The 14,942-nt window shown below is 45.7% G+C and overlaps 1 protein-coding gene across 1 annotated transcript; it reads right to left on the minus strand.

Moving 5' to 3' along the window:
* Positions 1-2,610: 2,610 nt before the first annotated feature.
* Positions 2,611-14,927, minus strand: LOC142576382 (uncharacterized). Its single transcript, XM_075686491.1, has 2 exons — positions 13,180-14,927; positions 2,611-3,368 (listed from the first exon to the last, which is right to left on the minus strand). The coding sequence occupies exons 1-2, from the start codon at positions 14,869-14,871 to the stop codon at positions 3,012-3,014; spliced, it is 2,049 nt and encodes a 682-aa protein (XP_075542606.1). The 5' UTR covers positions 14,872-14,927; the 3' UTR covers positions 2,611-3,011.
* Between the last annotated feature and the right edge of the window lie 15 nt (positions 14,928-14,942).

Below are 14,942 nucleotides of genomic sequence, written 5' to 3' on the forward strand. Positions count from 1 at the left end.
CATTTTTAAAACCTTATAATAAATTACACGCTTTATGCGGAGCACTTAGATGCGTTAATTAATGATCACAAGGACCTACTCTAACGACTCGGTACGTTTGTATAAAATCATCAAAATCGTTTCATGGTCCCTTTAAACAAAGGCAAAGCAAGAAAAATAGGCAACAATCATTATTGTGGGCCAAAGATCCACCCCGAAGGGTGTAAACTGTTTTTAGAAAGTAGTGGCAACAAGCCAGACCAATATTTTGAATACAATGTCTTCTTTGGCGACGTAGCGACACTTTTCCGTACTGCATATGTCCATTTCTAACCTGTTTCTAAGCTTCTTTGTGGGACGATCTTGAAAGCAGTGCAGTCTAAAAAATGTGACAAAACTGATGATGTAGGTGATTCATAAGATTTATTCTGAGAGACATGCTGATCATGATAATGATGACGCTTATGATGATTATGATGGCGCTGGTAACTAATGACAAAAGTTGGGGAGGGGATTCAACCTCCAGCTGACATCAAACGTTGTCACTCCAGCATGGCTTCAAAATTATTCATATAGTTCATACGCCCCATTCTCACCCCCAACTCGCTAAGGAAGACGTAGTATTTCATATTCAGCTAAAGGTTGAATTGCATTACAATGTTTCTTTCTTTCTTGCTGAGTTTGGGCATTGAAACTGGAGATTCTGGTTAAACGCCTTCAGCCAACAATGGATGATAGAAGTAAGGGTCACTTGTTGGATCAGAGCAGGAACAGAGGACAAGGAACAAGTTCGGTGTGCAACTCGCTTTCTTTTGAATGCACACTCACAGGAGAAACATTGATGTGAAATTCCCAGCTGCACTGGTATACTACAACACAGTTCATATAAACATAACATATGTATACATATATATATATTACATACATAAACATATAAAGTTTTATAAACATATAAACAGGCCTAATTGTTTGAACATTTTTGTGGCCCCACCTTTGTCAAACCTGTTTGACATCCCATGAGGATTGCTTGTGCATATATGTTTCTTACGAAGTCACAGGTGACTTGGGGTGAAGCTTACTTCCAGTATTTTCTCTGGTGTGACTCACAGGCAACAAACCTACTGCTGGAAAAGTTTCCACAAAATAATTTTTCTTTTCATTCAGTACCATTATTCTAGGTGTACTTTACACATTTTGATGAAAAATGAACATTTTCTTCAGGCATTTTTGTGGCTCACCCTTGCAAGGTAATGTCAATCAAGGATGACGTCAAACTCTTGCACTTGCACTAGCTGAAGCTGCAACTTGTATCTAGGCTCCTGCCTTCTCTTGCAGATAAACAGCAATGCTAGGCAGACATTAGTGGCAAGAAAATGTTAAACGATAATTTTCCTAATTACCTAAAGTGTGCCAATTTGACTTTTCAATAGCTCGCTTAAGGCACTTGTAACTGCAGAACTGTAACCAAGGAGAGGGGAAGCCACACCGGCTTACCAGAAATGCTAACACTAGCCCACTTTTCAATATATCTGTCCCCAAAATCTGCTAAGGAATGCCTTAGTGTTACAGTTAACATCTTAAACTTGTTCTGGTCTCACATTCCGACCCAAGTTCTGGTACACATTTTTGGGCATGGGCTTCCCACTTCTGACACCATGTTTGGTCCGAAAACCGAGGCACGAGGCAGACAAGTAGCGTACGAAAACCAAAGAATGTTTGTTTCCCATCTCGAGGCCCTTATGTATCGTTCCCCAACCTACTGTGGCACCCCCCTATGGCCGCTGCATACAAGGCTCACAAGTAACGACCTTTATAAAACTAAGAGCCACACTTTTGGGAAACTTAAAGGAGCACTTACAGGAAAAATGATTTCACTTGTATCAGTAAGCAGCCCTTCTAGAAAAAAAAAAAAAAAGATGCCACTCTTACCCCAAGAATAGGTTTGATAAGCCTGAAAAAGCCGCAAGAACAAAAAATGGGTGTTGATGCCACCTTGAAGTTCTCGCAGCAGCTTGCCATTACATCACAGAATATTACAGCATGGTTAATTGTTCATTGGTAAAAATTGACGACATTGTATTCTAAAGAAGATAAAGATAGCACCTGGCTAGTTCTGTGCACTTTTGCTGAGCCAATGAGGAACAAATAGGAAAGAATACTGCGACGTCGCACTAATGCACCAGCGCCGCGATTTCAGCACGAAATTTCAACAAAATTGAACTTTGACCTTCATTTCGTCCACTAATAATCAACCTATTATAGTGAAATTAGTCAATATAGTTTTCCAAGAGTGCTTTGTCGGCATAAACTGTTTCAGCATTTCCCTTAACCGTCCCTATAATTGTGCCTAACTGTGTTCGAGTTTAAAAGTGTCTCTTAATGTCAAGGTATTTCTTAGCACATTTTAAGTTAAGGTCATGTATCTTTAAAGTGGTGCTAGTCTCAGGAGTTCTGTTATCAAGACATGGCTTGACGACTGCCCCACTTCAGTTTCGCATTGCAAGATGTTCCCCGAGGTGGACAGTTCAGTTATTTAGCACATTTTAGGTAATTAGCGAAATTATTCTTTCCGCTAATGTCTACTTATCCAGATAGGCTTTCCGAAAAAAAAAAAAGGCAGGGGCCCAGATATGCAATTTTATTTTTATTGTGCCATATAAGAAAAAAGCACCTGGTATATGATACGTGGCTTGTACAGCTCATACAATATCACCTCGTTATTTTTTTTTGTTTTTTGGAAGACAGAGCTTCATTCTAACATTTTTGGCCAAGAAGAAGGGCTCAGCAAATTGTTTTACAAGAAAGATGTTCATGCAGTAATAAAAAGTTAAAATAATAACTAAAATTAAGACAACTTCAACACAAGAAAGAAGGCCACAGATTAGGAGGCCAAGTCACTTCTTTTTTTAAATTATACTTCACGTGGTACATTTCACAATGCACTATCATCAAAGTCACCAGTACAAATTTCAGAACATTGCATTGTGTCTTTTCACCGGAGCGGCGATACAGTAAGGTCTTTGGAATAACGTTCACTGCGAAGCACTGCCGTCGCCTTCGTTGACACCCTGTTCAAGGTGGCGCAGCATCCATTCCAGTGCCATGGCCACAACGGGGTCGGTGACCCCTCCTGGCTGGTCCGGAAGTGGTGCATCGTGGAAGGCCAGAAAGGCGCTCAGCGATACGGCTGCCCGCGCGGACTGGGCGTACCAGCTTGTGAGAGGGCATGTACACTGCGGCGGGCATGTGGTGTGTGGTGGTTGGCTCTTCCCTTCCTCGAGAGCGGCGAGGAGCCTGGAGAGCTCCTGTTGCACATTCTCCACTTCGTCATCCAAAGTGGAGTCCTTGTCGGAGTGACTGCTGCTGCTCGACAGCGTAACTGTGGTTGCCTGCGGAGAGACCGAACAGAGAATGTCAGTGGGAGGGCAAAGAGCTGCCCAAAGGAAAACTTTCTTGCAGTGTACTAAATAATAAAAATAAATAATGCAGTCTGAATGGAAGAGCTGAATGCTTGATATTTCTGCTTCTCAAAATTACATTTGGGTCAATTTGCATGCACACTAAAATGAAAGGTGAAAGGCACCTGTTTACTCGTGACAAAAAGGCCTCGTGCAATTATTAGAACCACGCTTTCCAGATCACCAAGACATGACCTTCCGTGGATAATCACCATGACCACCGCCCTTCTTCATTCCACCGCAACCTCAGGGCAGCATTCTCACATCTAAGGGAAGATGTATGCATCGTTGTCCCAATGCGGAATACAGCAGAAAATTTATTGATGCAGTCTTTCAGTTCCCTGAGAATGCCATCCGTGCAGTGCTTGAAAAGGTACGAAGCATGCCAAGGCTTCGACGAGATCACAGGTTAATGCAGTTCCATGAGTGGATTGGCTGAAGATCAGAAGCCATATCTAGCAATCGGTAAGGCAGAAAATGGAAGCCACACAAAGGGTTTCAGCACAGATATAAGCTCCTGCAAATGCTAGACAAACTGAGAGGCCAATAATGACTGGTGAACCATATAGGGCAAAAGACAAACTGAGAGGCCAATAATGACTGGTGAACTACCTAGGCCAAGCCACAAACCCCCCTGCGCTCCTTGTTTTGGCAAATGACATCTACTGTATTCGCAGTTGCTCAAAAAGGGCATGAAATGATGTACCATGAAAGCACACAGTGCTCGTGAACATGCGCTACCCTTGTGGTGCTATGCAGCTTTGGCTCTATCGGACAGATATGTGTCCTAGCAGTGGGGTCACGGACGACTATGACCGCGACCATACTTTGGCAAGGGCGAAGCGCAAAAATGCTTGTGTGCCTACAGATTGAGGTGCACATTATAAAAGAACCCCAAGGGGTGAAAATTAATCTATGAGGCATGCTTCATAATCACTGTGGTTTTAGCTGCAAAAAGGCAGAATTTTTAGAATTTAAGATTAAGCCTCATTTGTAATTAATGTGACAGTTATGCATTGAAAAGAAAAGGCCACATCTCCTATGCTTTTACATGCTCTAATGTCTGTTCGATACGCAAGTGTTTGTGCAGCATGCTGCCTCCATCACCATACCTGCCAATCTTTAATTATAGTGTGTATGTTTTTGACTGTGATGTGGTCATCATTGCCGAGTCACTGAGGTCGTTGTCTTCATGCCTGCGTGATTTGAAATGAAAATACTTTCTGGGACTATAAATTGACGAGCAGGAGCAAAAGACTTGTGAAAAGAGCTTTCCCTACATTCTTGGTTGACTTGGTTGGCAGACCGTCATGAAGGGTATTTCAAGCTCGAAAAATAATAAGCAAAACTCGAGCAACGGATGAGGACCACACAAAAGGCGGGGAGACGACAGCATGGATTAGAGATTAAACACCATGAACTGGCACTGCTGAAATTAGGAGGACCAAGTGAAGATGGGCAGGTCATGCAATGCATAGGCATACATGCCAACCTGCAAACCTTAAATTTGTAAGGAATCTCTCGAACGTGACTGAGGGGGGGGGAAGGGGGAATATAGCACACAACTTTTTTTTGTCGTGCCCTGAGCACATCTTTTGTGGGGGTACATTTGCATTTTATTAACGATGATTTACCTTTAGATTGAGCACACAAGCAACGGCAAATTTAGAATAGCAGAAAGAAGCATGCTAAAATTGTCTTTAGATCACAGCGAGTGCTTCAGTGACTTCAGTGCTATCGATGTCACTTGCTTTCAAAACTTGTAGCAACTTACTTGAAGCAAGTACTACTCCTCTGACTGTTTCCCGACCAGAATTTCAACGGTAAGGTTGGAGATCAATGAACAAAAGTTTTTTGCAAACAAAGCTTTTTTTCTTTTTTAAGTTAACATTTGTAAAATTACAGAATGAGCTGAAATTTGTAATATTTTTGAAAAATTGGAGAGAGTTCACAAGTATGCATGAGGAACATAACCAGCAGTCTGTCAGCGGTACCACAATGCATGCCACGTGAGACGAAACACAGTTGAAAACAGCAGCGGATTTAGTACTAGAGTAAGATTAGGAAAGTTGCTGGCATAGGATGTAATCGGCTGATGCAAGGAAAGTATAAGTGGGAGAGGGCTTTGTTCTACACTGGGCAGACATGCTGCTGGTGAGTGATCGGTGTGTGACCACCACCTAGGCTATCAAATAAAACTCTCCAGAAAAAAAAAGAGGTAAGGATGCATTTTACAGGCATTCCCAAATCACTAATGCTCACTTACCAATATGCTTGAAATTGAAAGTAGAAATTTGCTGTACCACACCAATGTTCACCTAATGATCTGAACTTAAAGGCTAATGAAAAAATCCTGAAAGCATGCTCAGAACATTCTAGAAGGTGATAGACAATCATTGAAAAATTAAAAAGGTAGAAGTGTAGGTTAAAGAAAAAAATTCAGCAGAACCCATCTCATGATGACTGTCGATGGCAATGCATTTAGCATTAGCATTGAATCATATAGCCACATAATGTATTGCCACCATCGAAACGAGTCATGTGTGAGGCATGTACTGCAGTGGAACTCCTCTTTCGTGCTTTGCTAGACACACTCGGCAGCATCTAGGGCGGCCACCACAAAGCCTAAGGTGGCATCCGAAATGCATGGCGCGCCGGTGCATGCGAATGCTGAGAAACACGTCATTATGGCAACTGGGATACCTGTCGTGCTTCTTTTTGGACATGCTGCACCACTTAGTGGTGCTGCTAAGAAGTCTGCACGTAGCCTCCAAGACGAAAGGTGCGCCGTGCCGGTGCCTCTAAACATTTAAAATCGTCCCCTCACTCACCGCACACACTCGGTGACCAATGTTGACGGGAGGTTCATTGAAGAGCGGCACAATATTCGATGCATTCATGGCGCAGCTTACTAAAGCATTGGCATGAAATACATCCATTGAAAAGCGGCGCATACCCCGTGCACTTGTGGCACAACCTGCTAAAGTGTTGAGTTGCTGTTCTTGAGGACCCCTCGTGATGAGGGTTCGATTCCACTTGGCATCGGAGAAATTCAGGGATATTTTAGTCATTGCAGGGGTGAACTTTCCCAGTGGCACATACCTAGTTACCAAAGTTGGCCCCAAAGATGTTCATTGAAGAGCAGCACACACACCTGCTGGCCCATAGACCCAGTGACCGCAGTTGGTAACAAAGGGGTTCACAGAATACCAGCGCAGACCAAGTGGAACATACCCAGTGCTCCAAGTTCGCGTCAAAGAACTTCTTCGAGCAGCAGTGCCTACCTAGTCCCACATCTACAATTACCCGTGTGGGCATGAAAGAGCTTCGATGAAGAGAGGCATGTACGTACCCACTGGCACATACAAAGTGACCCAAGCTGGTTGGTTTCGAAACCTGTTACCTCAGCACAGCAGCCCGATGTGCTAAACGTTCAACCATGGACTACCCAGTGACCCAAGTAGAAGGGAAAATGGCTAGATACTAACATAGACACAAACAAACATACATAGATAGCCCCCCCCCCCCCCCCAGAAAATGCATGAAGTGCATGAAGGCTGAAGGAATATAGATAGTCATTTTGCCAAGTGCAAGTGCATGCTATTGTTAAAATGTACATCTACTTTCGTAATGTGCAACGACCAACATACTTTTGAAATCTCTGAAGCATATATGCTGTTCTTTTGAGTGGTTGCTCGTGTGTGAGCATTGTTAAGAGTACTTCGATAACGCACTTCCCAGGGGCCATCCATCCATATATCCATCAACTCGTCCATCCGTCTATATACCTATGTTTGTACCTAATCATTTTCACACCTGCCTGGGCCACTGGGTAGTCAATGGTTGAATAGGTAGTGCATCAGGCGGCTTTGCTGTGGTAACATGGTTCGACCAACATGGGTCACTCAGTATGTGACAACATGTACCTATACTCCATCTCACAAGCTGGCTGCAGTACTATGGAAGCTATGTGAATTCTTAGCTAAAATGAAGGCCGAATGACCCTTGAGATGTGCTATCTGCACTGCATCGTCTGCTCAGTGTCTGCTCACCATCCTGTTACATGCTCGCTGGTTGATGAATTGTCGCAAAAAATGTTTTGACCTCGTAACCAAAGGCTGTGTTTACAGGCATGCTACAGCATTGCTTCCCTTTACCTGTACACTTTCCCTGCAGTTGCCTTGCAGTCTCCTTAGCAAGTAGTATGGGATAATGCCCTTACAAATGTCCATCTGCACCGCAGCACCTGCTAAACATCTACGTACTTGGCATTTGCTCGCTACTGTCATCATGCACCATGCCAGAGCAGGGTAGTAAATTAATGACGCAGTCAAAAATTAGGCTTTTATAGCATTCCGCAATGTCAACGCATCACCAATCCTAATGCTGAGGCGTGATCTACCAAATAGAAATCAAATCAGTCTTACAGTTCGATGATGCCCTGTCTACAGTCCCAGCAGCATGAAAACAGCTGATCACAATAATTACAACAAAACATACCTAATGATTTGACCTCAGCTTGAGATGAGACTTAGCAATGACGGATTTTTTCGCTTGTTTCTTGCTGACAGGGCAGAGAGCCAGTAACAAGCCCGAATTCGGATCAAAGCGAGTGGTAACACAACCGGCCATTCCAGCACAGGGTCGCATTGAACAGTCCAACCGTTGCTATTTTGGTCCTGCCAGGTCCGGGCAGCTGTTTCTTTGCTTGCTTCAGGTTGCCCATGATTTGTTCATCATAGAGGCTTGTAGGTATAGTTACATCTGCACCAGTGTCCACTTTGGGCTTCATTGGCAAGCCTCCTGATTGTGACCCTCTGACTGTCACACTGATTTTTGGTGTTGGTGTGTCAATTGTCCCAAGTAAACCTCTTTCAAAACAGCTCGGTCTGTGCTCTTCTTGCTTTTTTTGAAAGCAGATAAGCATACGGCAGCAAAGTGACCCTTCTTGCAGTAGGCACTGCAAGTTTTGCCGTTTGCTGGGCACATAGTACGTGATGGTCGGTGCGGTTTGATCGTGCTGGTTTTTTCAAGAGTTCCGATTTGACTTTTTTTTGCTCTTCGAGTCGCATGGCGTCCACAGCTGCAGGTGACTATAGTTGCGATCGTAGGTCATATTTCTGTTCCTTGATTGTTTCCATATTGCGAGCAGCAATGACGGCAGCTTCCAGAGTACGCTCAATGTTAAGTTCCAGCTTCTCGCTTAACTGGATAGGATAGGAATAAACTTTATTTGTCCAACGGTTATTGATGTTGATGCCCGGGGCTAGGCTGCCAGGGGTCCATCGCCCGAGGAAAATCTTTCGAGATCTTCGGCAACGGCCCTGGCCCGCTGGACGGCCCACTCCTGGTCTTCGGGTGCCTCGCTGAGGAGGGCGGTTTGCCATCTCTCAGCGAGGCGCCCCGCTTCAGGAGGTTCTGGTGTTGTATTCCCCCTTCCTCTTTGTCCTTGTTCCACGTGGCGTTGGCATTCCCAAAGCACATGGGCCATATCAGCCAGTTCGTGCTCACACCACGGGCAGCCCGGCGACGGGTGCAGCGCGGGCCACAGGCGGTGCAGGTAGTAGGGGTTGGTGAAAGTGCCCGTCCGCAACCGTCTCAGGTCGACCGCCTGGGACCTGTCTAGGCGCCCGTGGGGTTGTGGATATTTTCTTCGTTCTTTCCTATAGTGACCAAGCACCTCTCTGTACGTTGCCGGAAACTCCTTGACATCGCAGTCGGCGTCCGCGTGATCCCCAGCTCCGTCCGCCGCGATTTGTGTTGTATTGGTAACGACAGCATCCGCGCCAGACTGAGTGTCCATGAAACTGACCACGAGTCTATCGTGGATCAGTTCCTCTTTCAGGTCGCTGTACTCACAGGTTTTGGCTAGTCTGGAGAGTTTGTTGACGAACGCCTTGACTGTCTCGTGCACTTCTTGCTTCCAGCTGTCAACTTTGCACACTCATATATCATGTTCATCTGCAGCACGAAATGTTTCGCAGATGCTCACATTATGTGTTGAAGTCTAGTTTCTCGGCATCAGAGAGCTTGAGCGGGGCTAGGAGGTCTTTGGCTTCACAACCCATGGCACAGATGAGTGTGTTCACCTGCATCTCGGCGTCTTGCTTCTTTAGTACAGAGATAACTCTGTAGTGCTCCCATCTCGTGAGCCACCGTTTCCAGTCCTCAGGTCACCGAAAGTCAAGTTTTTCTGGCAGTTTGACAACCAACCGGTAAAGCGGAGCTGCATGCTGGGCTGTGGACAATGTAGGCAAAACCACACGTAGCCAAGTTTTGTACTTGCTACACTGCGCTGGCAGAGTTTTCTGATTTCTACTTGCGTGGTGTGTTTCTTAAGGCATTTTCGAGTATCCTTCCACTGCCTTCACACTGTGATCAAGTGACAAGTATGCGATGTGATTGACTAGACGTAAGTGTTAACTGACAAGTGTTTGATAGGTTACGTTTGCAACACACACATCGCTGCATGCCGGCTCAGCTCGCACGGTCTGGTCCGTTCTCCTAGAGGTGTCATTCTGCATCTCACATGACGGCGTACATAGCACCATCTCATTGCGGTAGCGCACACAACAAAATAGATCCCTTAAATTTTTCCGATGCTGAGTGGAATCAAACCCACGTGACAAGGGTTCCCCCAAGGACAGCAACCCGATGCATCACCAGGCTGAGCCACAAATTCTCTGGGTATGGGTGGCTTTCGATGAACGCCTTTCACACCAAAGTTTTACGAGCTGTGCCACGAAGGTACGTGCCGGTTTTGAATGAACCTCTCGCCAACTTGGGTCACTGAGTATGTGCCACTTAATGTGCGCAAGCAAAGGAACAACTCTCAGTGTTCACAGGCACCGGCGCACCATGCCTCTTAGCCTCGGAGGCCCCATGCACAGACTTCTCGACCAGATGGCTCAATGTGTCTAGAAAGAAGTGCAGGAGAGGAGCCCAGTCAGGGCACGAACCCAGGGAGAGGGCACGGTGGGGGGGGCGCCCCCCCCACAAAATTAGGCGGCATACCCCCTCTTCCCCCTGCCACCACTCCTCAACCATACTCCTAAAGCGTCGTCAAATCAGTCTTGAGACTTTACAGCTATTCGGCGGTCAACACTGGACTGCTGTTACAATATTATTATGGCTGCGGTGTCGAAGCGATCACTGAACGGGTCAAGGAAAAGGTCACTGAACTAAGGGTGTGAAGCGGCTTGATTTTCTCTCAGATAAAAGATGGTGGAATGTTTTGCCTTTCTCATTATTTCGATGCTTGTTTCAAAATCTCAAGGTGCTGCCGCTGGAAAGGCCCCACTGATATCTTTTCAACGATCTGCGTTTTACAGCCATCCCAAAAACAAATTCAAAATTTCAATCAAACCCTTCAATAACCGTTCAACCCAAAAGAAATATCAATGTCACCTGTTACCTCGTCTGGCTTTTTTCCTTAATCGTAGAGCATGTTTCATGCAAAATTGGCAACGGGAGAAAAGAGTTGCAAGGATGTGAAAAATTAAGCGATCTACTAAGGGAGAGAGTTGAGGAAACAGCCAAACAGGAAGGAAGAGCAATAATTAACAAATTTAATTGTTTGTGAAAATAGTTATTGACGAAAATCCTTTTATTTAAAAAGGAAGTAGAGAAAATGCTGCTGGAAGTGAATAATGGTTCCCTGTATTTTGATTGACACTTCTACAGTTATCATTCAAGCCGCCTGACATAGCCACTTTTCTGCTGTGCCTATGTGGATGTTTTCCTAACCTTCCACGGGGGCGCAGTACGTCTAGAACTGCAGCGTTGAGCCCTCTACGTGGTTGTACGGGACTGGTGGCCATGCTTCATTACGCAACTTCCCAAATAACGATAAGAGTCTGTTTTCGGACCTAACTTGGTAGAGCACTAAACGAGAGATATAAAAGAACTGCAATTATTCTGCAAATATATATTTCTTGATAATTTTTCTAGAGCTAATTAGGAAAACACTACCAGAAATCTTCATTTTACGCTTTCGTTTGTTTACTTGTTCTTGGCCGTTTCCTTCCTGCTTGAGCCAATTTGATATGGTTCCTGGTTTTCTATGTAAAGGATATGTGTATATCACAGACGTACTTGTGAAATACACCTTATTTCATTTCTCTTTTGGCACCTTTATAGCGAACGCTGGGAATTATTAACGTTTCTACTAGCAAAGATACGCTCGCCCCCCCCCCCCCCCCCCCATAAAAATCCTGGGTACATGTCAGAGCCCGGTTATCGCATTTCACGAGTTTCTCGGTGTTTGCACGCACCGGCACGTCATGCAGGCTTTGCGGTGGCTCTACTAAACGGCATCGAGTGTTCTTGGGAAAGTGCGAAAGAGGAGTTCTGCTGCAGTACATGCCTCATACATAACTCGTTTCAACGGTGGCGATACGCTGTGTCGCTATATTGCTTCAACGCTGAGTGCATTACCATCACAAGTCGCCGTGAGATGGATTCGGTCGATTTTTCCCTTCCGCCCCAATAATAATGCACCTACTGCGGCTGAGGTTGAACCCTCAACCTCAGCACAGCAATGCTGTGGCCACTGGGCTACCATGGTGGGTAACAGCAGTGTGGATTAGAAAGTGGGCACAGGCATAAGATACAGTTATAGACAAGCACAAGTGAAGCTGGATATGCCATGTAAAACCGAACTAATAAGTTACAGTAATGAAATGGATATTAACGAATGGAAAGTGCAATTTAGTGCAACACAGAATTGGGTGACAATAGAATTAGGAAAGTTGTGGGCCTATGGAGAAACATGCCGATGCAGGACAAAACCGACTGGAGACATCTGAGGGAGACTTATTCTGACGAACTTAAACGCCAATGACAATGTGTGAAGCGACAGTGAGACACTTAAGAGAAGCACTAAATCAGTTTAGCCTGATTAGTCATCCTTTCAAAACTCTCTTTTTAATAAGTTTCACTGTAATAAGTCGATCATTAAAAGAGAAATTCAAATTATAAGTTCCACCCTCGAATTTCACGTCAGTACTCCAGTGCTGGTTCGCCATTGTGGCATCACGGGTCACAAAGTGTTTTTTTGTATTAGGCCTGATGTGGCACAGTAAACATTCCCAAGACTTAGTAAGTAAAATCGTTAGCTCTTATAATCTAGTCCAGAGCTTCACTAATAAAAAATTAACCATATCAAAATCTATGACATCAAGACGAATAATAATAATAATATATGGGGTTTTACGTGCCAAAACCATTTTCTGATTATGAGGCACGCCGTAGTGGAGGACTCCGGAAATTTTAGACCACTTGGGGTTCTTTAACATGCACCTAAATCTAAGTACACGGGTGTTTTCGCATTTCGCCCCCATCGAAATGCGGCTGCCGTGGCCGGGATTCGATCCCGCGACCTCGTGCTCAGCAGCCTAACACCATAGCCACTGAGCAACCATGGCGGGTGACATCAAGACGAGCCAGTGCAGCAATTTGTTGGCCCACCAGGCTTTTGTTTGCATCTTTTCTGGCTTGCCAAGTCTTTTCTCACAGCGAACATTTTTCTTTAGGGTATCCCAATAAGTAAACTACAGTCCACAACATTTACCTTTACCTTGTGCTGGGCACAAAACATGTTACACATCATCCAATTATGTGATAGAGCAAGCTTCTTGACGTCTATTGGTGCTAAACGACCTGAGATAACACAACAGCAGTAGTTTTAAGCTCAATTTTTCCGAATGTGGCCAAGAATCTGCGATGCCAGAAGGAAACTCACGTCATCTTGCTCTTCAGAGCTGACCTCAGATGAACCACGAAGCGCAGATGCTTGCTTTGCAACCCTCGCAAGCAGGGCATCATCAGCACTGTCAAAATCCGATGTCCCACTGCCAATGCGTGGCATCGACTTCGGTTCCTTTTCACAACCTGCAGCTCGACGAGTGCTACTCAAGCGTGCATTCTCACTGCAAGATGGTAAAGTTTTATCACTCCTACGTAATGCAGGCACTCGCAATGCTTTCCTGCGTGTTTTCATCGCTGTTGAATCTGGCTCTGCTTGCTGTTTTTGTGCTGACGGTACATTTTTGTCATCTTTCCCTATGCGGTCAGTGCCATGGGATGTACCCTCGCTTTCTGCTGTGTTGTAGACAGACTCGGGTGAAGAATGGAAAGCCTTTGTTGTCACGATGCCATCAGTAGACTCCGAGTTCAGCAGCTCATCCAATTGGCCGTCAAGATCAATCTGCCGAGCTGTGCTCAGCCGTTTGCTTCGGGGCGATCGCAAGGGCCTTTGTCCGCTAAAAGCTTCTACGCGAGGAAATCTGTCCTTTGTTGCAGTGTCATTGTGAGTCGATTCAAATGTAGACTGTGCGTCCAAACGTGTGCTAAGGTTTGCGTGGGATCTGGTACTTCCTTGCTTTCTTATGGGCAACCGAAAAGACCTAAGCTTGCTGGCATGGGACAGCTGCCCTTCAATGACTCCCGAGGCAGCCTTTTGGGCAGACTCTGCAATGCCATCGTCGTGACTGTTGTTCCCACGTGCCGGGATATTACTTTTGTGCCTAGGGGAGCTTTCACTGGAGCTTTCCTTGCAACTGCCCGAAAAAAATGCTCTAGACAGTAAAAGCTTCTTGCGTTTCATTTTGCGCCTTCTACTGGAATGTTTTCTCACAGCGGGTGTGTCGCAGTCCTGCGAATAAGACGATGCACCCTGGCCTTCTGTTTCCGCAACAACTTCAGTTTCGGTATCCCAGTTGTTTTCGACCCTACCGTCAGTAGCCCCCCGCGGCTTGGGCAACTGTTCGTCATCGCTGCTGCTGTCTTGAACGATAACTGACCCACACTCCGAAGTGGCGCTCGGCGAGGCGTCACGCGCTTCTTGTGCCTCGTGGGCGTGTCTCTTGACGAGGACTTTACTAGCGTCAGGTGACTCGTACAGGTGTTTCCACGGGAGTATTTTCTTCAGGTAGTGCTGCTTCAGGGACTGCCACGAGTGAGCACCAGGCACCGCACCGGCCGCAGCCATTTCCTTGTATACCTCGTTGCCACGGACACAGACCCTGGGCTTCTTCGCTATGTACTTCGCCATCGCAATTTCTTCGCCAAGCGTGTACTCGCGTCTTGAGCGAACGGAGCGCAGTTTACGCTCCTTGCAATCTCCGTCGTTGTCTGTCTCCGCAGCTGACGCTCTCGGAATTTTGAATTCTTTCAGAGGAAAGAGCTTGTTGCTGGAAATGCAAGCACGTATGTAAGTGGCAGAGAAAGCGTCATCGGGGCCTTCCGTCGTTGTAATGCAAGTTGGCACCAAACGGACGGCGTCAGGATTCTTATCCGGCTGCAAAAGAACGCCGCCTCCATTTTCTATAAGCTCACGTATCTCCTTTCGCTCAGAGCAGGGCACCATTGAAAAGTACATGGGCCCGCCATCCGCTTTCACGAAGAGCGCTCGGCTGTGCGGATTACTGGTCATGGTAGGTTTCGAAGACTTCAGGGCATTCGCGCCTTCACCGGTTCACGCCCCCGCGCACATAGGCTTCTGCA

Source organism: Dermacentor variabilis, chromosome 3, assembly GCF_050947875.1.
Source record: "Dermacentor variabilis isolate Ectoservices chromosome 3, ASM5094787v1, whole genome shotgun sequence".
In the NCBI taxonomy this organism is placed as follows: domain Eukaryota; kingdom Metazoa; phylum Arthropoda; class Arachnida; order Ixodida; family Ixodidae; genus Dermacentor; species Dermacentor variabilis.